The sequence below is a fragment of the Lissotriton vulgaris genome, unplaced genomic scaffold (genome assembly GCF_964263255.1).
Source record: "Lissotriton vulgaris unplaced genomic scaffold, aLisVul1.2 SCAFFOLD_1922, whole genome shotgun sequence".
Taxonomy (NCBI): domain Eukaryota; kingdom Metazoa; phylum Chordata; class Amphibia; order Caudata; family Salamandridae; genus Lissotriton; species Lissotriton vulgaris.
The window spans coordinates 94,004-115,919 of NW_028250986.1; the positions used below are offsets into that span (position 1 = coordinate 94,004).

Consider the following 21,916-nt stretch of genomic DNA (forward strand, 5'->3'; position numbering starts at 1 on the left):
GAGAGAGAGAGAGAGAGAAAGAGAGAGAGAGAGAAAGAGAGAGAGAGAGAAAGAGAGAGAGAAAGAGAGAGAAAGAGAAAGAGAGAGAGAGAGAGAGAGAAAGAGAGAGAGAGAGAAAGAGAGAAAGAGAGAAAGAGAGAGAGAAAGAGATGAAAAAGAGAGAGAGAAAGAGAGAGAGAAAGAGAGAGAGAAAGAGAGAGAGAGAGAGAGAAAGAGAGAGAGAAAGAGAGAGAAAGAGAGAGAAAGAGAAAGAAAGAAAAAGAGAGAGAGAAAGAGAGAAAGAGAGAAAGAGAGAGAAAGAAAGAGAGAGAAAGAGAGAAAGAGAGAGAAAGAGAGAGAGAGAGAGAGAACAGCAGCACTTCTCAGCAGGGGTGCAATACTTTTAGTGGAGGAGTACTTCTCTGCAGGAAAACAGGTACTCCCTGAGACACGGATTACCAGTACAACTATATGCCAACGAAGCATTGCCCGCTGCAGCGCATACTACGGCAACGCAGCTCTGGGCTCCACACCAAAGCAATAAGCACAGGTAAACTATGCTGCGGTCGGTAAATTCAGCTTGTAGGTGTGCCTACATTTTGAGGGCCTCAAACACCATTAGCAAGGATGACCCCAGAAGCTATGCAAAAAGGTCACAACGCCTTGCCTCCCTCTGTTAGACACCAGTCTCAATTACTGATGTTCTTTAATCTCCCCATATAATAACCATCCCAATCCCATCCTCTTGGAAACGTCAGCAATTCACAAAAGTCCGTGCACTAGAGACACATTTAGAATGGGAAATGCATTAAGAGCTACAGCGACCATATGGTCTGGTAATAGCCCTTTTTCCTATCATGTTCTCCTTCTATTCATATTTCAGAATATTGGGCTTTGGGTTTTAGGATTGAGATAAGAAACACACAAATGGTGCTGGGAGGATGCTTGCAATTTGTCTACCCACTGCTAAGTACTAGGGGTAACATTCCAACCCATCGTCGTTTTGACCACCATGCCACCTCAGATTATACCCAGCTATATGTAAATCAGTCTTGACAAAGCTCCAATAGGAACACGGCAGAACCAAACTACACCCGACCCGACTGAGGAGCCCCAATCATGGCAAAACTGCATATGTTCTGGATCAGAGAGGACCTCGTCGGCAGTTTTGGCTGCATTGTTCCTTTTGGTGCAGGCTCAAGACTGATTTGCATATTGCTGGGTCTAATCTGAGGTGGCATGGTAGATAAAAGAACAATGGGGTGGGATGCCACCCAGAGCGATTGGCAGTCGTTAGGCAAATTGCAGGCACTCCTCCCATCACCTTTAGTGTTTTTAGGCGCAAAACACGAGATTACCATCAAGGAGGCTGCCGCTTATAGGCCAGGTCATAAATTTCACAAAATATATGAATAGTAATATTGGCCAAAATCTCTTTAGGTTGCGGTGGGCAGTCAATTTCTTACTCGTCTACATTGGTTATTTTTTCTTTTCTGGGATGCGTACAACCAACATTCAAATACATTTAAATTGCAGTAAAAAGTACAAAATGAGAATGGGTGGCCCTAATATTATTGGTTGCAACAGCTCAAATGCGAAAAAGCATAGGCAGTAATTCAGCAAAATGCACTGGACAGCAGGAGTGGCAGACTGCACCCTTTGACCAGAGATTAGAGATGCCAGAGACTAAATCAAGCCCCCAAAGGATGCAGCTGAATCTAGTGAGGCCTGGACATGGCATCTCCATCTAATTGGACCTGGATTCAGACCAGAAGACTTCATCATTGCACTCTCCCCCATATGCACTCTGACACAAATAGGTCAGAGCTACAAGAAGATAGTATGCAGGGCTTTATAAAAACTGCAACATAAATACAATCGCACGTCTGACTAGCCCCATCCCTACCCCCACACCAGCACCGTATTTGCACTTGAGGGTATAAGGAAGGGAAGAAAAAAGCAAACTACCATAAGCTAAGGCTGCTTAAAGATTCCTCTTTTCCATTCTGGTCCTGGTACTGCCTTCATGTCGACAGACGCTGACAACTACGTTGTCGCCACAGGCACCAAAGAGCAAGCCAGGGATAGCAGTGGTTTCCCAAGAACACCTCTAATTGAGGTCCATGTGTAAAATATGGAGAGAAAAATGACACTCACCTAAAAGCAGACCTCCCCCAGATGTGTGATGGGAGGAGCTTCATAAAAACAGAGTTGGGACCACTTAGAATAATTTGAGGGCTCCCTTTACAGTTTCAAATCCTGTGAGAATACCAACAAGACTTCCAGAATAGTATATTCATTCAGAAGTCTGAAAAATCATCTTTTAGGAGTAATAATGTTATAGCCCTCTGATCAGATCATTAATTAATACATCTTGCAATTAACACACTATAACAAAAGTACAAGACAAGCCTGTTGAGAAGAGACCTACCTTGAGGAATTATGGTGGTCCCGGAAGACTGGGTGCTCGTTCATTAGGTAATATTTGATCACAACAACCACCGCCAAATAGCAAGCCGAGAAGGTACCTAGAATGCTAAAAGCAAAAGGTAGTGGTGGTCAGAGGTCGAGCGGAACAATTGATGTTGAGCTCTATTGTCAATAAATTCACTCCCAGATTGTTTGTACAAAAAGTGCATTCTAGATACCCCGCTACGCCTCTGGTTCAAAAACAAGTGGGGCAAATGGCCACAATCTAGATTAAAAGCAGTAGTGAAATCTACCATCTGCATGCTGAACTGGGGCTGGTGAGGTAGAATGTGCAAATGTTTGCCTCCTCAGAGGACAGGGGTCGCAGAGGGAGTGCCAGGAGTAGCAGGGAGCAAGCGAGAGATCACAGCTGCGACCCGACTTCACACAAATTATGTCCAGGTTTGTAGCCCACACCTCATCCAAATTATGGGCCCTGGTTCCAGGTACATTTGGTGGAGAGCAAAAAAATAAAGACAGCTGACCACTGTAACCACTTCCACAAGAAATACTTCAATACATGGATGAAAATCAAAATGGATACTAGAAAACAGGTAAAATGTGCAAGTCCCCAATTTCCAATGAAACAGAAAGGATTTCAGTTAACTTCTACATTTTTATGCACAAAACGTATAGTATAAAATAGTGCGAGACTTCAAACTAAAGAAAATGCTTCAGCTACTGTATTTATTAAAAAATATATATAGTGCAAACTAGACCAACAGAATTTACTGTGCTTTAAAAATATCAGTAGCATAGTTTTACACAAAATATGATATATACAAGCAAAATGTAAACAAAACATTCACATAAAAATGATTAAGTATACTTGAGGGAGAGAGTTTAGTTGGACAACAGTGATGTCAATTTTTCATACAGTTGGCCCACGCAGGACTCGTGTGGACGGCTGCTCAGGAGATAAATAGTGATTGAGCAGTAGTTCCTTCTTAAAAGTTTAAGGAATAAGGTTCCATATCCGGGGTGCATTTCTCAAGAGGTGTTTGAGTCTGTTTTGTTGAAGGCCCAATCTCTAGCAGCAAGTTGCCTGAGAGAGCATGTAACATGAGCTTTGGATGCAATATAGGCTACTTTGTAGTAGCTTCGAGCTCCTATTTAGCCTATTAAATTATATCAACAGGAGAGAGATGGGAACGCCGTAATCAAAAGGGATAAACGTTACTGGGGCTTGTCCTACTCACTATGGGTATTTTCAATATGGCAAACTCTTCAGCCACAAAAAAGTTGAACTCGGAGGGCTGGGGATGGGCGAGGGAAGTGTACTATGGTAATCCTAGTGTTCTTCCACATCGAACACTAAAACCCAGTTTTAGGCAGCCTCTGTACCCTGAAGAAACTCAGAGACAGGCGTCTGATAGAACAAAGCTGGATTTTCAGCAACCAGACAGATAATCACAAATAAGTGGTTTGGCATTCGGTTTCCCTCCTTTGAAGTAAGTCCCAGGTATTACATGCAAACCTTCTGCCAAAGTATAACATTGTTCATAGGCCCCTTTGCTACTTGCACTGTGGTGTTTCTTTCCAGAAAACACTGTTACTGTTTTTGGGGTGTCCTCTGTCTCAAAAGACACTAGAGCAGTCTGTTTCATGTGTGTGCTTTCCTCTCATCTGCCCCAATTTGCTTCCTATAAATAAATAAAAAAACCTCTAATACTTTTCAGGAGATTGAAAGGTTTCGCTGTAAATGGGCATCATGCTGGAGTGCAGAAACTTGAGCCACAATCTGAGATCCAAGCCCCCTACCTGCTCCTGAAGGAATCCTGGCTACTCTCCTACTCTATACCATTGAAGTCAAGCATTCAAATGGAGTAACTAGATTATTCCACTGGAGTGCATTAGCATCAGAGGCTGGGGGCAGCAGTGGTAAGTTATGGCTCCAATCACGGATACACCCTAGTAACAACATATCACCCTAAGACCAAGATTTAATGACTCACAACTGGTCAGCCACAAAAAATAAACATTATAGAGTAATGGAGAGAAAGAAAGCATTTTAGGTGGTAAGTTTAATCAAGCCGAATCTTCTGTTCAAGCAACACCAAATTTGGATTAGGCAAAATTCTCAGGTTCAAATAACTTGGGGCCTGTTTAGGATGGCCGCCTGCCACCCTAAAGGAAATGGGGACCGCCCGACAGTGTCTGGTCCCACAGGCCAAATTACAATGAGACTGCCATGGTGGTGGTCACATTGTACAGGTTTTCCGCTGCAGCACCCACCGCAATGGAAACAAGCATTTACAATGCAATGGTCTCGGCATTATTAAAGCTAGAGCTATTGGCATTGCTCACGATTTTTTTTTATCATAAATAAATGGCATTGTCATTTACAATGCCAATAGTTTAATCGTTAAATAAATGGCATTGTCATTTACAATGCCAATAGCTTAATCGCTCGCAAATGCATGACCTATTGCATTTACACCCACACAGAGCCACACGCACAAAGCCACCCACACACATATAAAGAGCCACCCACACAGAGTCATTCACATAGAGCCACCTACACAGCCACCCTCACAGACAGAGCCACCCACACATAGAGCCACCTACAAAAAAGCTATCCACACAGAGCCACACACACACAGAACCACACAGACAGAGCCACACAGACAGCCACACACAGACAGAGCCACACACAGACAGAGCCACACACAGACAGAGCCACTTATGATCCAAGCTTCTGATAACTAAAAGGCATAATGCCATCACTGATAGATATATGTAATGACCATATGGCTAGGCCCTCCTCATTAAGCCTCGAGGTGGGGGCGGGGGGGCGAGAGCAGGAGGAAGGAGAGCTGCGGGCCGAAGGGGGGGGGCAAGAGATCTGGATGCACAAACAGGGTGGCAGAGTCAAGAAAAACGGCACAGACGCAGAGACTCTGGAGCGGCAGCAGGATCCACGATGCAAAAAAAAAACAGCGTCCGCAACTCCGAAAATTTTCGGATTCGGGGGCGTGTTTTGGCGTTCTGAGTGACGGATGACGTCACTGCCGAAAGAACAGCAAAACTTACGCCCCCGAATCCGAAAGAGACGGGGCTTTATTAGAGTGATGCCCCTCTCCTTAAATGGCTGGTCTCCGTTTAGGAAGCCAGCCAATAGAACAGAGACGGAGGAGAGAGGCAGGTCAAACATCGTACTAAAGGACATTAAATCTCCTCCCGGAGACTGCGCAAGCGCAGCCTTCTCGGTCCTTTAATAAATGACGCTCCGAAGGTGCCAAAATCCGACATTTTCCAGATTCTTCGGTGGCTGAAAGGGGGCAATGTTTCAATGGTCTACGCTTGAAATGCGCTGGCTGCACATGAATTAGTTTTCCATTACGGCGCATCTAAGAGGACTACACCGAACCAACCCCACTGCGGTAACTCTGCAAAATATCCTGCCAGAGATATTTTAAATTCTCCAATATCTACTTAGATACTCATATTTAGGAGGGAGCTCCATCAGCGGAGCCAGTTCATGCTTTCACGATCACGCCCACAAACGGTTTGTAGTAGGAAGGTCAGACGCCTACATCCCAGATACCCAGATATGAAAACAAAGGGACACTTGCATCTAATAAACAGTCTTGCACCATTCGATTCCCAAAACACACAGAAATAAGGCCTGTAACATACATACGATGTTGTTGCCTCGCAAATGCGTTCATGTGTATGGGCAGGGCTTTAAGTGGGATGAAAAAACTGGGGGGTCTCTCAAAGGGGCGTGCCCAGTGTAATTAGGGGCGTGGCTTTAAATCACTTACGCAAACAATCTGTGCTTAGCATAGTGTGCCGCCCAACTTGTAATTTGCTGTTTCCGTCATTGCATCCAGATATTTGATACAAGGAGCATCATACCTACAATAAGTAAGTAATATTGGCTTTGTCAATGGTTATTACTTGCAGACGATAAATAAGCTGCAACTATAACTTGTATATAATATTGACAAAGCTTCCAATTAAATCCTTGGTGACCCTACCACAATGTTGCTGCTCCTGAGTTTCAGAAAGAGAAGGGACATCCAGAAAGAAAATGACTCTTAAAGGATTTCCCTTCCCCCACAACGCTCCCCTGGCATGACGTCATGCTGTAACTTCTCTAGTACTGAGAAGTGAGCAGTGTGAGCAGCGCACATCCATGTGCCTGCTGCTGTCTCGAAACGGGTCTCTATCAGGCTTTGTTTTGCGCCATGGCACTTTTTTCCGGACTGCAGTGACAGCAAACAGCGGTCATTGCAGTCCTTGAAAAAAAACGGGCTGCCTGTGTCAGGGCTCAAAACAGAGCCCGATAGAGACCCGTTTCGAGGCCCCCAGAAAAAAACTGCTGGTGCTCAGACCCCTTAAGACCCGGCCCACTTCAAGCCCTGTGTATGGGTTAGTACTTTACTCCGCAGGCTCCGAAATCGCACTCCTTTACAATGCGATTTGTGTTGTCCTACCCCAGTTTTTGCATTCTTTTGGCGGAATGCCTGATCCCGCCTCTCTAATGCCGTGCACCCACGACCCCACCCCCCCACCACTCCCCCCCCCACCCCTCCTGGGCACTATGGCAATATATTGTGCACTAGAAATTACTGCATTATCAAAATGCTACCATAAAATTTGGGAAAAAACGTATGGGCGGGGGGGGGGGGGTATAAAAGTGCGTGAGACTGTGGCAGAGTGAGTGTGTGAGTCATAGTGTGTGGGATACTTGTTTTGTGATAGAGAGTTGGTGATGGCAGTGCTTAATTAGTTAATTTAAAAATGCATGTCCTCTTCTTAGTTGCTAGTTTGCACTAGAGCATTCCTCCCGCTTGCAGCTCCTAAAATATATTCTTGTGATTGTGGCAAAACCACTTCATCCTTCTCCTAGTGGTATGTGTTGCTAAAGATATGGATGAAGATGTGGGCTAATGGGCAGAGCTGCCGAGTTTGGAGGTGGGAAACCAGGTTCGAGTCTCGGCGACCTCTCGGGATCCTGTTATTCTGGGCAAAGCACGTCTCCTTGTTCCTACCAAAAAATGAATGTGTAATGTAACTGGTGCTCATGTGAAGCTCTCCAGTTCCTTTCTTTTGTTTTTAAAAAGGATGCTAGCGGTCCAGTCAGGAGCAGCCTATGATATGCCCTGTGACACCGATTAAAGGCTAATTAATGTCGTATAAGTGCCGCTTTGTGATATTATTCGTGGTATGAACAGTTGCCTATATTTGAATATACATTTCAGATCACGTGAATTATTTGATGGAATGAGAAGATTTCAGTCCACGATAAAAACGTACAACAATGAAAATTAAGAATGGAAAATATAGAATATAAGAACGTGCAAAACTCCCGAGTAGACCTTGGCTTGGAGGGGCGACCATAATATCCTGAGACCCGGGGAGCTGACCCAGCCCTTGAATGCTTTATGAGGCAAACTTACAAATTAATGGATACGTTCATAGACATTTTCTGACATTATCGTTTGTTATTGGTATTTCTATTACACACACGTTCATCCACTCACATTTTTTGCACCTACATCCATCCACCCATTCTTCACCCATCAACCCTATCATCCATCCACCCTTACATGCCTACTTTAATCCATCCATCCACTCATTCTTCATTCATCCACCCACCTTTTGGAACCTACATCAATCCACCCATTCATCATTCATCCACCCCCCCTATTCAACGTTTTTATTCCATCAAGGTACAAGTGTGAGTGACATCACGGTGATTACATTGCGATTTCAAGATAGAAACGGGCTTGACATGTATGACTTTCCACATGATTATATTGCGCTCATCAAGCTTCAAGCTTTTCACTTTTTATGATTCCCACGTTTTTATCTCACCTAGCTGCATGTTTGACTGGCATCGCGCGTATGACTTTGAAAATGTAAAATGTAAACTTCCACGTTTTTATTTATTACATCGCGCTGAACAAGCTTCCAGTTTGAGTGGCATCGCGGCCGACGCCTTGACATTTTAAGACTTTCCAAATGTAAACGTTCCTAGTTTGAGTGACATTCAACATGCGATTGCAAAATTGAAACAGGCTTCGACATTAACATGGGCTTGACATTGACATTTTATGACTCCACAAATATAAACGGTCTAAACGGGCTTGACATTTTATGACGGGTTTCACTTCAAGTTGTAGTCACATGTTATGACTTTCAAAAAGTAAACGGACCAAGTTTGATTGACAATCAACATGGTTACATCGCGCAAGTTTGCAAATTGCGTTGTTGTTGCTTACGTTGCAATGCCTTTCGATGTAAACGTCGAAGCGTTGCTATGGCATGCGATGTAAACGTTACTGCGATGTGTTAATTGCGTTGTATTGTGTTCGCGAAGCGATCACTTCGTTGCGATGGGTGTTTCCCGCTGGCACAGGACGGTGGGGTTGAACAGGGGCTGGTAGTGGTTTGTGTTCGGGCGGTATAGATGCAAGGGGGGATGGGAGGCATGCGATGAATGCAGGTAGCTGGTCTGGCGGCGCTGGCTGACGGTGGAGGTCTCTTGGCTCACTCACTCGGGCAGAAGGACATCGCATAGCTGACATGGAGCAGATCCACTCCCGACTTTGCCCCGATGGGGGGGTGGGGGGTGGGGGCTCGCAATGAAGGGTAACAAAGGTTTCGATAAAATAAGTACAGGACGAGGCGGCGTCTGGCGGGACAGTGGCGCGCGTCAGAAGGGGGGCAGAGGTGCCACGGGGCTCAACACAACATCAATAGCAGCGGAGGGGAGGGGGGCGATGAAAAGGAGATCAGGTGCGAAGTATGGCATGGGCGGGCACACGGGAAGACCGGAGGGGCGCACGGGTAGGGTTGGCTGGTTACAGATGGCTGGGGTCTCAGCTGAGTGTTTGGGTGCAGGGATGGGGCCGGCAGCACAGGGTATGGCTGGACAGGACAGTGGAGGCATGTCTTCCACGGGGCGGACGGGTGGCGCTCGGGGCACTTGAAGGAACCGACTGCAGCACGCAGGGTGGAGTGGCAAAGGAATAACGTGGGGGGAGCAAGGACGGGCTGGCAAGAGATGGGTGGAGAGGTGCACACCAAACGTAGAATGAGAACGTACCTCTGAATGCAGGATACCTATGGCTGCTCCACACGGGTCTGGAAGAAACTAAGGCAGGATTCTGGGATTGCAGGGGTTCCCGAATTGGAGGCGAGGTCTGCTTCAAGGGGGAACTTCTGCCTGCAAATACACGGCAACTGCACATTCTTTGTTTTAAACCTTCTGCTAAGCTGGGAGTGGAAACCCGCCTCGTGAAAGAAACGTTGTGCTTGCAAAACCCAGCCCCGTGATGTCCGTGTCCGTTCACACATCAGGAAGACGAACTGGGGCAAGCTGCAACAGGGATTACAATACTGCACAGATAGTAAAAGCGAGATTTGGAAACAATAAAAACGGCATAAACAGACTAAGAACGCCACAAACAGGCTTACCTCATGTCCTCACTAGACGCTGCTCGAGCAGCAAAATGGCGTCCGGCAGCTCTGAAATTTTTTGGATTGGGGGCGTGGTTTTGCGCCCTGAGTGATGGGCAACGTCACAGGGCTAAAGAATGCAAAAAATCACGCCCCCAAATCCGAAAAAGACGGGGCTTGTTTGAAGTGATGCATCTCTCCTCCAATGGCTGGCCTCCGTTTAGGAAGCCAGCCAATGAAGGAGAGAGAGGGCAGGGAGGCGGAACCTACAGCGCACTCAGAGTCATTAAATCTCCAGCCTAAGTCTGCGCAAGCGCAGCCTTTTAGGCCTCCGACCTAAAAAGGGATCCTTGTACAAATCCCTGTAGTACGTGACAGGCACCATGCAGTGACTGTCACTTGGTACATGAATCAGTTGCCCTCCACGCCCAAAGAAAACATCCAAGGGTGAAGGAGGGCCCACTACGGGCCCCAATGTCAATCCTCACCTGCTTTTCCATGGCGGGTGAACCGCCAAGGAAAGGCTGGCAGGGAGGGACCATTCTAATCCCTACGGCAGTGCCTGGTCGGTACCGCCACCATTCTAGGGATTGGGAGGCCCTCCGCAGCACCGGCGGGCTCAAAGAGCCCATCCGATGCGTGGCGGTCAGGCTTTCTGCCCACCTGCACACCGCCTGCCATCATCTGGCAGGCGGAAAAGCTGCTTATGATGATGGGGAGAGTGCCACCAACAGCCTGTGGGTGGCAGTCTACCCGCCGTCCTAATCAGCCCCATAGTGCCTAGAATGAATTATAAATGAGGGTAGAGAGCAAAAGTGTATCAGCAGTTATAAACTAAGCCAAAAAATAAAAAATGCCAGACGGCTGGGTACCAGCTCTCTTTTCTAAAGAGAGTGAAGCCATATCTTCCTGTTGTTCAAGCGGTCATACCATCACATCTGGATCGTGGGAACACCCTTCTCCATGGACTCAGACTCCACACTAGCACCCATTACTGCCTTCCACCACGCCTCCAAATGGCTCAACCAGGGACTGAAAACATGGTCACATCAACCCCATTCTGATGGAACGCCATTGGCTCTCTTTACCAGCCTTCATCATCTTCGAAACCAATTGCATCATTTACAAAGGCATCGCGGCCAGCACTCTTGCTTAACTTGGAGACAAGCTCACTATCTGTGGTGGTTCCCAGCACACCTACAGCATCAGACTGCAGGCTAAGAAGAGGAAAAAAGAAAAAAAAAAAAAGACAGCAGGTCTTCTCCATCTATACCCTCAATGTGGGATAACATCCCCATGTCCATCAAGACCACACCAATGCTGCTCCAACTTAGGAAAGAGTTGAGGCTGCACTCTTTGAAATATGCGACATCACAATGCATTAACAGTCCACAGACCAGCTACTATACCTCACTCGTTCATTTGACACTTCTGTCTGCCTTTCAGCTCGGATTGAGTTATAGAAGTACCACATACATGCAGACAGTCCTGCTGCCAAACTACTGCTGCAGCCATTTTGCCATCCGTAGCGAATGACGTCACACTAGGTCTCAAAACCCAGACAGACAACATCAAAGGACCATTCTGTACTGCCATTTGTTGGTGGCGTTAAGAGACGTAGGACCTGGGTAAAGAGATTATTTTCTACACTGGGTGACTCCTTTAAAGAGAGTCCCTATATCCCTCCGTGTGCCTGTTTAAGTATTTGCATATACGATCTCTTAAATATTTAAAATGGACAACAGCTTCATCAATACATTATGTGAACAGTGATGGCTGCAGCATTTTTATGCGACAACTGAAACCCTCTCACAGAACGTGAAGCGGGTTTCCAGACAGTGGCTAATAAGTGCACACTTCGGCGCTAGAGTCCCAGTTTCTTATCCTTCGGTAATAAAAGATGAGGTTCCCGAATGATGGAACTCGCACCGCTATAATTAATGACTTAGCAACCACCATCGGTAAATGGCAAATGTAATTATCATCTGAGAGAAATTCATTTTAATCAAATTCGCAGTAACAAGCGGCATTTATATTCATGGGGCCAGAACAAACCGGTGCATTAGGGAGCCTGCCGCACTCCGCGAATAACGCGAGCTGATTTATTTATCTAAATTACACGATTAATGGCCTGCATCATTATGCGCAGTGGAGGAACATAAACAAATGGTTGGAAGTGACGCAGCGGAGGCCCGGGAGCTGGACCCCTTTTCTTCGATAGAAGTAGCTGGAGACCTGGATATCGGAGATGGAAAAGAGTGCATTGAACAAAAGAGCATCGACGCCAGACAACAGGCCTGCTTGTAATCGAGCTCTGCACTCTCAAAAGCTCCGGGTAACCCTCTGCGATGGGCTAGACTTGGGTATTTGCAAGAAGCAGCGCCATTTTGGGCATGGGAGGGGAGGGAGGGTTTCCAACCGAGTCCTTCAGGACAATGCTGAGAGACTGGAGGGAGGGCACCCCTCTCAATCGACTAGAGCTACAGGCCTTGGGACTAGGAACCAGGTACTAATCCTGCCTCAACATCCTGTGATTCTGGGCAAATCGCAATGTCGCCAAACCCAAAAACACATCAACTCTGGTTCTCTTGTAAAGATTGCCAGTGTCCTGGGGCCAAATTCGAACTATGTAAAAATACAATTTAAAAAAAACCCAAAAAACCTGGAATGTGTCACAGATTAGATTACTGTTGATCCAAGGTTCAACAAGCCAATTTAACTTATTTCGATCAAAAACTAAAATTCCTAAAACAGCAATTCAGTGATTCCAATTTAATTGCGCCGCGGGAGTCTACTGAAAGCATTACCATGAGGCCAGTGGTTGCAATCTTATGGCAAGGAGTTTTTGCAGTGAACGGGAGATCCAATTGATAGTTAATGCCAAAGAGCTAGAAATGGGAAACCTTCCTACTGGGGGATAGTGGAGACTTTTGGCCAAACACTGACATCATGCAATAATCCAGGAATGCTTTTCAGTGGAGAACTTCCACCAAAAATGTAGTGTAGTCCAGGGCCGGCTTTAGGGTGGGGTGACTAGTGCAGCCACACTGTGTGCTGAATTGGAAGGGGGCAAAAGTCCCAAAAAAAGGTTGAGGGCACAACAGTAATGTCTTTTCACCAATCTGCCTCTTTGCTATAGAATGTCTAAACGATGCTCTGTTTAGGCTAATCAAGACCTCCTGATTTTATAAAAATTACATACGTTATATTCTTTCGTACAGAGGGCTTTCAGCAAGCCCTTGCTATCCGTTGCAGTGGGGTAGTGTGGCTCACTGGTTAGAGGCGGCAGAGCCAGAAGCAGAGGTCGGCCCGGGACCAGGGTTAAATTCCCGACGCGGCAGGGTGTTGGACCAATGTCAGCGGGCTCGATAAACCTCGCCTTCGGTGCCACTCTAACCATGGGTTCCACTCAGCAACTCTGGGCAATAGCTTGCTTAATCTCCACAAACGGCCCCATCAACGCCGGGGATGCCTGGTTTCACCTTGCGGGTGCCCAATAGGGATCATCTCACAGGGAAAGCCAGGACAGGTTCCCCAGCCTTATACAGCGCCAGGAAACCTGCGGGTAGCAGTGCACTTTACAAGCTCAAAAATGAATAAAAATTAAATTAATCCGTTAGTCTGTTGAGTCATCCACATTTTTCTTCTATCCAATTCAGTGTACGGTATGTGTAATGAGTTGGCCACTTCTGCCATTGGCTAATTTAGTTCCAAGTAACACCAATTCTACTTTTTCACGAGGAGCACATCTGCACATCAAGTAGTTACCATCAGTGCCAGGGGATATTGCAAGTTTGGTTTTTGAGAACAAAAACATTTTTGCATTAGCAATTCAATATTTGCGAGGGCCCGAAGCAATCCAACAATAACGTTTTTGAAAAACCATAAGATCAGCATTGACAAAGCCATAATGCTGGAAGCCACGGCTAGGCTAGACCCATTAGCCTCCTCAATGGTCGCTTTTTAAACTTTACTAATATTTAGCAAAGCAGTTCATATAAAGATCTTCTTTACACACCATATTGAATGTGAGACAAATGGAGTCCACCCAAACCTAGATCGCATTACAATTGCTGGTTACGGGTGTTCACATCCACTGCAAGGTGTCCTGAATTGTACCTAGTCTACATGGACAGGACCCATCCTTCCCCACCACCCACAATATCACAAGATTTCATATACAGGTTTCCTTTTTTGTGTCGGCTGGAGGGGGGCGGGGGGGGGGGGAGGAGAACTGGAGTCATCTCCTAGTCCCTAAGGAATGCCTCAAGGTGCTGCCGCGGAGGTTGAAGATTTAGACCTGGCCCATTGATATAACTCCATAAAAAGGTGTTGTCCAGAGATTTCCATTTTTGATTTGTGTTTTTGTATCATTATAGAAGTAATTTAGTTAGCATGGGTAGACACTGCTAATCCGGGCCAAATTTCTCAGGTCAAAATTTTTAAAAATGGGGGATTTGTTGCAGTGATTACGTAATTTCAGGAACCATGAGACCTATATACTTAATCTTGGTGTCCAAACATAGGTTTTAGGGGGTCAAGTAGTCAGAGACCGAAAATAACTCCCCAGAGCAACCCTTCTGCCATTTTCCAAAATGGTGGCCTTAAATGATGCGTTTTAGTTATCATATTGGTAATTAATGTTAATATTGTTTTTGTTTCAGGTTTTCCATGGATTCAAATTCGCAAACATGAGCGAAACAAGTGGTTGCAGAGGATCTTTATCTCCTGACAGTGTTGCAAACTACAAAATCTGAAGACTTCAACAAAGAAAAATGTGTTATATGGAAAACTAATCCAAAATAAAAGCTAACATCGACTGTGGGTGGACAGAAGAGAGTTTGAGATGCTGCAGAAATACGGCAAGACGAAGCTCAAAAACATCGAAACTGATGGGTGAAGAGGATCAAATATGTTATCATTGTAACAACAATTTTATAAAATAGAAAAAATCCTGGAAAAAAAATTAGTCAAAAAAGAGCAGAAACCAGTAATTCCCAACAGGAATCCAAGTTTTCTGAGAAAGCAATGAAAAATCACCCAATGCCCATCCACTTAGAAGATCAACGGCTCCACATCCACCTCCAACAACTGATCAGAAAGCAGGGGATCTTCAATATGTCATCTGCGGTTTAGTCAGAACAAGGGCCAAAGGATTTGACCAAAGTACAGAGTATGTGAGTCTCCAAGTTAATGTTTTCAGCAGAGTAGGTGATTTTAACAGTAAAAGTATGTATTTGCAGACAATTTGTATGCCCACATGTCAGCTGTATCATCTTCGGGGAATGGAAGACCCCCAGGGGGACTTACAACTTGATGTGGACTACTGTAGAAGTGTTGAGAAAGGTTAAGATGGGACTCCCCAGAATTATTGTGAGTTTGTCTTTCAATTCCTCTTGGCAGTACTTTCTATTTCTATAATTTCTATTGTAGGTCTGCTGCAAACAAAAAGTCCATTGCTCTGGAGCATTTAAATGCTCATTTAGCCTCATTTTTCACTAGTTCCAGGGAAATTGAAGGGGGCAACTGTGTCAATTTGAGCCCTTGAGCATAGGGTCCCCGTCCCGCCTGACCATTTAGGATGAACTATGGTCTCTTCCAGTTTTGGAGATTGAGTCAATTAGGAAATGGACAGCAACTGCAATAAAAAACAATGTGTTTGTCTTAAATCAGGAGCTTCAAGCCTGCTATGGCAGATATAATTGACAGGGCAGGGTAGCATACCTTCAACTGGAACCAAATCAACCAGCGTAATAGATTATTTCTTGCTAGATCTCAAATTATGGACATATTTTAAGTAGATGATGGTTTTACCCCGGCAAGGCAGTGACCACAATGCCTGGTCTCTTAAGTTAAGACTAAATGTTAAAGGTTCAACGGATCTCTAGAGAGCCACTGGAAAGAAGATGGAGAGATTCCAGGAAAAAGCTCAGGGTCAAATGGAGTAGTGTGTAGAAACATCACATGACGCAAACCAGATCTATAGATCGGTGGCTGACGGGATGGAGGGGGTGGCGTTAACTCTAACAGGGAAATACAGCATATCGGTGGGGAGAACCGTTGAGATCTACCAAGGGATGTTTGAAAAACTAAAAAGCTTGATCTAAATTGAGGCTAGGTAAGCAGCAGAGAGACAGCAACCTTTGTCTTGGTATAACAAGTAGTGTAGAGTGGAAAAATCGAATCAAGTTCTAGCCATAAGCAAGCGATAAGGGGCCCTAATTCAGTCAGCAAGGGGTGCCCAGAAACAGGCTCTTAATATAGCTAGAAAAGAGTTGGAATGAGGAAGGTGGGAAGAGCCTCGAATCCCCTGCCAAGCAAAAAGATCAACTTTTCATTTAGAATTTAATGTCCTTTGGTTCCAGGGAGGGCACTGTACTATAGCGACTAATATTCCACTCAAGGATTGGGTAGCACTTATCTGATCTATATGTACAGCCAGGTGAAACTGTAACCAGACCATTTAAATCATTGACCACAGGAACTGTAAGACCGACATTTGGTATTTGGGGGATGTTTCCCACAATCTCAGTAATCAGGAATGACCATAGCTTTTCTGAAATATTTGTAGCGGAAATCGGTCAGCCATTAAGGGCATTGTTCCCAATAAAGCACCAGGTTTAAAAACAAATTCTGGGGTACTTGTTCCAAGGTAAGGTCAACATCTTGTGAGCCTACTTTTCACCACTATTCAAAGCTTTTCTGCAAGGGGCAACTCTACCCCGACGTAGGTGTGCTGAAGTTCACACCATTTATAAAAATAGGGCCCTTGTGAATGCTCCATTAACTACAGATATATTAGTCTGCTCAATAGCTCTCAAAAGCTATTTTTCAGCTTCTTACTTGGTAGACTACAGGATTGGATGACAATCACATGCCGTCCCCATTGCCGATGGGATTTGGTGAGGCCACGAGTTCAATCGACCAGGTTTTCCGACTCGTGATGGTAACTTGGAAACTTGTCACCCTGGGGGGAGGTCGCCTGTAGATCGTATTCATGGATCTCCGCTCCACTTTTGATTTAGTCCCTAGGTCAACCTTATAGTGGGTGATGAAGGAGTTGGGGGTGCCTAATTATCTACAAGACATTATAGTGAGGCTGCACTACAGTAACTCTGCGAGGGTTAGGTGTGCGAAGGTGGGTGGGCTTACAGAGCCATTTCCCGTCAGTAGAGGTGTTAGGCAGGGGTGCAGACTTGTCCCCAGGCTATTTTCATTCAACATCTTTCTAAAGCATTTAGATCAGGCATGTTATTGAAATGTGGATTCCTGCCCTCAAGTTTAGACTATACCCTCCACATCTCCAAATCACCTATGGGCCATGAAACATTGCTGTACCACTTTCAATTGTGTTGCATAAAACTGGCCCTAAAAAATAAACATGTCCAAACCAATTTATGGTAATAAACCTGGAACGCACATTCAGGGCAAATCTGACTTTGGCAGGAAAACCGTTAGTGTGTGCAGACATTCACTTATCTGAGCATTACGTTAACCAAGCAGGCAGGGTGGCAGGTAGACATTATGCAGCGCAGATTAAGACTTGAGAATGTAGCAGAAGTATCACAAAGCTGGCACATAATTCTGTGTTACAAACGGCACTACAGGTGAATTAACACCAAGCCCTGGGGACGACCACGTAGGATACAAAATTATGGGGCCATCTAGAAGTTTATTTGCAAGAACTGGTAGAAAACACATTCATGCAAACAGTGGGTGTCCCTATAAGTACACCTTAATTGCCACTAAGGCTTTACCTGGTGTTGAAACCCCTTTCAGACTCTGCTGGAGGAGGATCTGGGCCACTCCAGAGCTCCGCCCATACAGAGAAGGATTAGTAGAAATACTCAGGCTGGTGGGTTGGAGCATTATACCTTGGATTAAGCATATTAAAGCCATATTGGGGGAGCTCAGGCTACCATCATTGTGGAGTGCCCCAAGAGAGGCTAGGTACATTTCCAAGACTTATATTAAATTAGTATATTGGCAGCAAAGAGTCCTTAATACACTCAAATACCTGGCACAGCTCTTCGACCGATGCCCCTCTCTTAATTAAAGGCTCACTCAATAGAGAAGATTTCATGGAGGAGATCGTAATACACCCTACATCATTATCTGTTGGCTATGTGGATACCCAGGGCTAAATTTAACAGCTACATATCTGTTATTCTATTATTGTACGTATACACATTAAAAAGTGCATTCTTAATCTTCTATTTTATTCTGAACCCTTTTTCTCTGCTCACACAACAGTTTTAATGGTTTTTATATGAATTCGCTTTTAGAACATATTTATTGCATTATGATTACTAATGTTTTATTATAGCTAATTTTTGTGCTTTTATGGCCTCTAACCAAAATAAAGTTTGAACGAACGTAGGCCCACCTGAATGCACAATGAGCTCCCAGCAGCAACATAACCGCCAGCCTTCAGTTGATTTTGCACTCTTTCAAAAAAAAAAAAAAAGTTTTAGTTGTAAAGTTACTCTTGAGTGCTGGTTTTGGGTTTACATTCAGTGAGATCAGAGAAATAATGGTCAACATTGATGAAACTGTATTGATCCATTAAAATGAAAAAGATTTTTATGGTGAGAATGTACAACGACAGAAGTCGTTTTTGCCAACCTAACAAAGAATGAGCTACTTATGGTGTTCTCAGCTGATGTGGCTCCTGAAAGTTCTTGCTGCCAAAATAAGATTACAGGATGCAGTAAAATCGGAAGGAAACATTAGAGACATCCTGAAAGATTTAGTTTAGACTTAATGACAAATTTAGTGAGGCTCCAGAGCTCCCCAAATCATGGGAGTCAACAAGAATGCCCAACATCGTCTAAACGTTTTTTATATCATTGTTTAATATCAGCAAAGCAAAACTGTTACAAACTAAAATTCTTGAGTTCGGAACAGAAGCCAACACATTGATGATCTCTTTAAAGATATGAGCAAAGAAGTGGAAGACAACCACATGCACCGACAAGACATTGTACGGAGCATAAACTTGGTAGCTGCTCAGGTTGTAAAATCTTGTGAATCCGACAGCACACCACTTCCAAGTCACATTACCAGGAAAGGATTTAAAATTGCTGCTCTTGATAATTTTTATTTTAAAGGCCGTTCTTTTTTGTCTGGAACATCCAGTGCACATGATACTGCCATTGTGCTTTTTGTAGACTGACAATGAAATAGCTGGCATAAACAAAGCCGCAAACTGATAACCCAACTGTCTTGCAAACATGTGCAAAATCACTACAAGCCATCAACATGTCCCAGTATACAAGAAAGTTTCAAAGTGGCAGAGGATTTGCATCTTCTTCCTGATGCTGCAGTCCGCAAAACTGATTTAACTGAATGTATCAGATCGCTTATTCGGTGCAGACTGAAGGATGACGAAAAGCTAGTTCTTCCGTGGTTTGGAATTCATGCTATGATCTCCCAGAATACTGTCCCACTGAAGGTTGGGTTTTTACTCCAGTCACAAACTACGCAACAGTATACACAGCTCTAAAAAAAAAAAAATATATATATAATGCAAAACTGTCCAGTTCGTAGTGAGCTGAACACATGTTAGTTTGTGACAAGGTATACTCATCATATTGGAGGCTTTAGAACATTGCATTGCAATGCTTCCTGGAACAAGAATGACAAGATATATTTTGCATATCTCATCTCAGAAGTGAAATAGGCACAGGGTGCACTTAATTCAAAAGACAATGCAAAACCAGGCAATTTTCAACACACTCAGTTCAAAAATCAGAAAACCAAGTTTACAGAATTTGTCAAATAATGTGAAGAAAATTCAGAACTAGCAAGTTTTGGAGAAATGTTTAACACATGATAGCTCTCTCCTGCTTCTGCTAACCAATGAACTGCTTGGAGTGGTCCGGAGCTTTTAGGAATGAGGCATAGCACATAGCCTCCTTCAGAGTATCAAAAGCCTTTTGACAGGTCAATGTCAAGTTTACTTTCTTTGGCATCCTTTTGGAGGCAAGTTCTATGAGTAGAGTCACTAAAGACCTACAGTACTTCACAAACATCCTATAGTACCCAGTCAAGCCAAGGCAAAACCAGACTTGGGTCTGGGTTGTTGGAGCTGCCCAGTCAAGAATTGTCTGGATCAAGAGTTGGAGTGGCTGAACTTGGTCTTAACCTACCAGGTGACCCAAGTACACTATCTTTCCCTGCCCTTCCTGGCACTTACTTGACTTGATAGGGGGACCTGCCCTTTCCAGAGCCTGAAGAACCTAGCCTGGGTGGATCAGGTGATCCTGCCAGGTGGAGATTGGACAGCAATATCCAGATAAGCTGCACTAAAGGAAATATGCCTAGCAAGGACTGTGTTCACCAACCGTTAGAAGGCGGCAGGGTAATTCTTCAGTTCAAAGGGCATCACAGCAAACAGGAAGTGCCAATTTGGGATGGAAAATGCGAACTTTTCTTTTGCTCACGGTGTCAGACCCATCTGCCAGCACATAGATGTGAGATCAAAGGTACTGAGATATTAGGCTGCCCCCTAACCTATCAATCTGTTAGTCTGCTTTAGAGTTTGGCTGTGCATCAGTTTGTCACAGCTTTGAGGCCCCTTTAGTCCACACAAAACCTCATCTCTCACTTTTCACTCTTTGAGTGAGGTTTGGGGACTAAGACAACTGGGATAGTCCAGGGGCTCTGAGGGTTCAATGACACCCAATTTCAGCATCTTGCTTACTTCAGCTAGGATGCTCTTTGTGACTTTATCAGACTGCCTGTAGATTTTGTTTGACAGGTAGGCTGTCACCAGTGCCCATATCATGGGAACACCAACTAGTCTGACCAGGGATCAGAGAGAAGAGCTCCGCATATCGACTTAGGACCTGCCTGTAGTCAGCTTGCAGTTGGTCAGTGAGGGTGTCTGAAAAGACCACTCCATCAAGACTCATCTTTGGGATTGTTGGAGAGGAGATCAGTGAGAGGTTTTCATGTCCCTCATCTGTTACCATGAATATGATCATGTTAGCTCTGTCATAATAGGGCTTCAGGTGGTTGACATGTATCAACCTTTTGGGACATTTGCAACTACAAAATGTCCACCAGATAGGTGACTTCCCTTTTTCTGTCAAGGATAGGGTAGGGCCCAATCCACTTATCATGGAGGACCCTAGGGGCCACACGCTCCACTACCTATACCTTCTGCCCTGGTTTTAATTCTACCTGAGCAGCTTTTTGGTCATACGACTGCGTTTGAAGCTCTTGGCTGGCCTGAAGGCTTCAACTTGCTTTTTCCATGTACTAAGCCATCTTGGAACGAAAGCCACACACATAGTCCATTATGCCTTGTTTAGATTTGAGAGGTTTCTTCCAAACTTCTCTTATAAGACTCAGAGAACCTCTAACATGGTGCCCAAACAGAAGTTCAAAGGAGAGAAAACCCCACTCCCTCCTGTAGCACTTCCCTGTAGGCAAAAAAGCAGGCATAGGAGTAGGACATCCCATCCCCTTGAGTTTTCAGGGAGTCCACTAATCAGGCTTTTCAATGTCTGGTTGAATCTCTCCACCAGGTGGTGGTATGATGTGGTGAACTTGTAATTCACCCCACACTACTCCCACATAGGTTTTAAGTATGCAGACATGAATATTGTACCTCTCTCTGATACTATCTCCTTAGGAAAACCAACCCTGGTAAAGACACCAAGGAGGGCTTTTGCCACCACTGGAGCAGGGGTGGTCATTCAGGGAATAGCTTCAGGATACCTGGTGGCATGATCAATTACCACCGGCATATATTTGCTCCCCGAGACTGTTGGAGAGTCCAGGGGACCAACAATATTGAACCCTACCCTTTCAGAGGGTACCCCAGCCACTTGAAGTAGAGTTAAGGGGGCCTTCCAGTGGCCTTCTGACTTGCCACTGGCTTGTCAGGTGACACAGTACTGACAAAAGTCAGTCACCTTCTGAGACATCATTGGCCAGTAGAAGTGATTGACTAATCTACTCCAAGTTTTATCCTGACCAAGGTGTCCAGCTAAGGGGATATCATTAGCCATATGGAGGAGGAACTCAAACTCTGGGATACCACCAC

At 44.8% G+C, this 21,916-nt stretch overlaps 1 protein-coding gene across 1 annotated transcript in view; it reads right to left on the bottom strand.

Annotated features, from left to right (window-relative positions):
- The window catches only part of LOC147663068 (putative sodium-coupled neutral amino acid transporter 8), a gene marked incomplete at its 3' end in the record, with an annotated part of 197,625 nt that overhangs the window by 74,037 nt on the left and 101,672 nt on the right, over nt 1–21,916 (bottom strand). Inside the window, exon 4 of the mRNA XM_086950706.1 lies at nt 2,411–2,515. Within this exon, the coding sequence (XP_086806832.1) occupies nt 2,411–2,515 (105 nt within the window). The remainder of the gene's footprint in view (nt 1–2,410; nt 2,516–21,916) is intronic.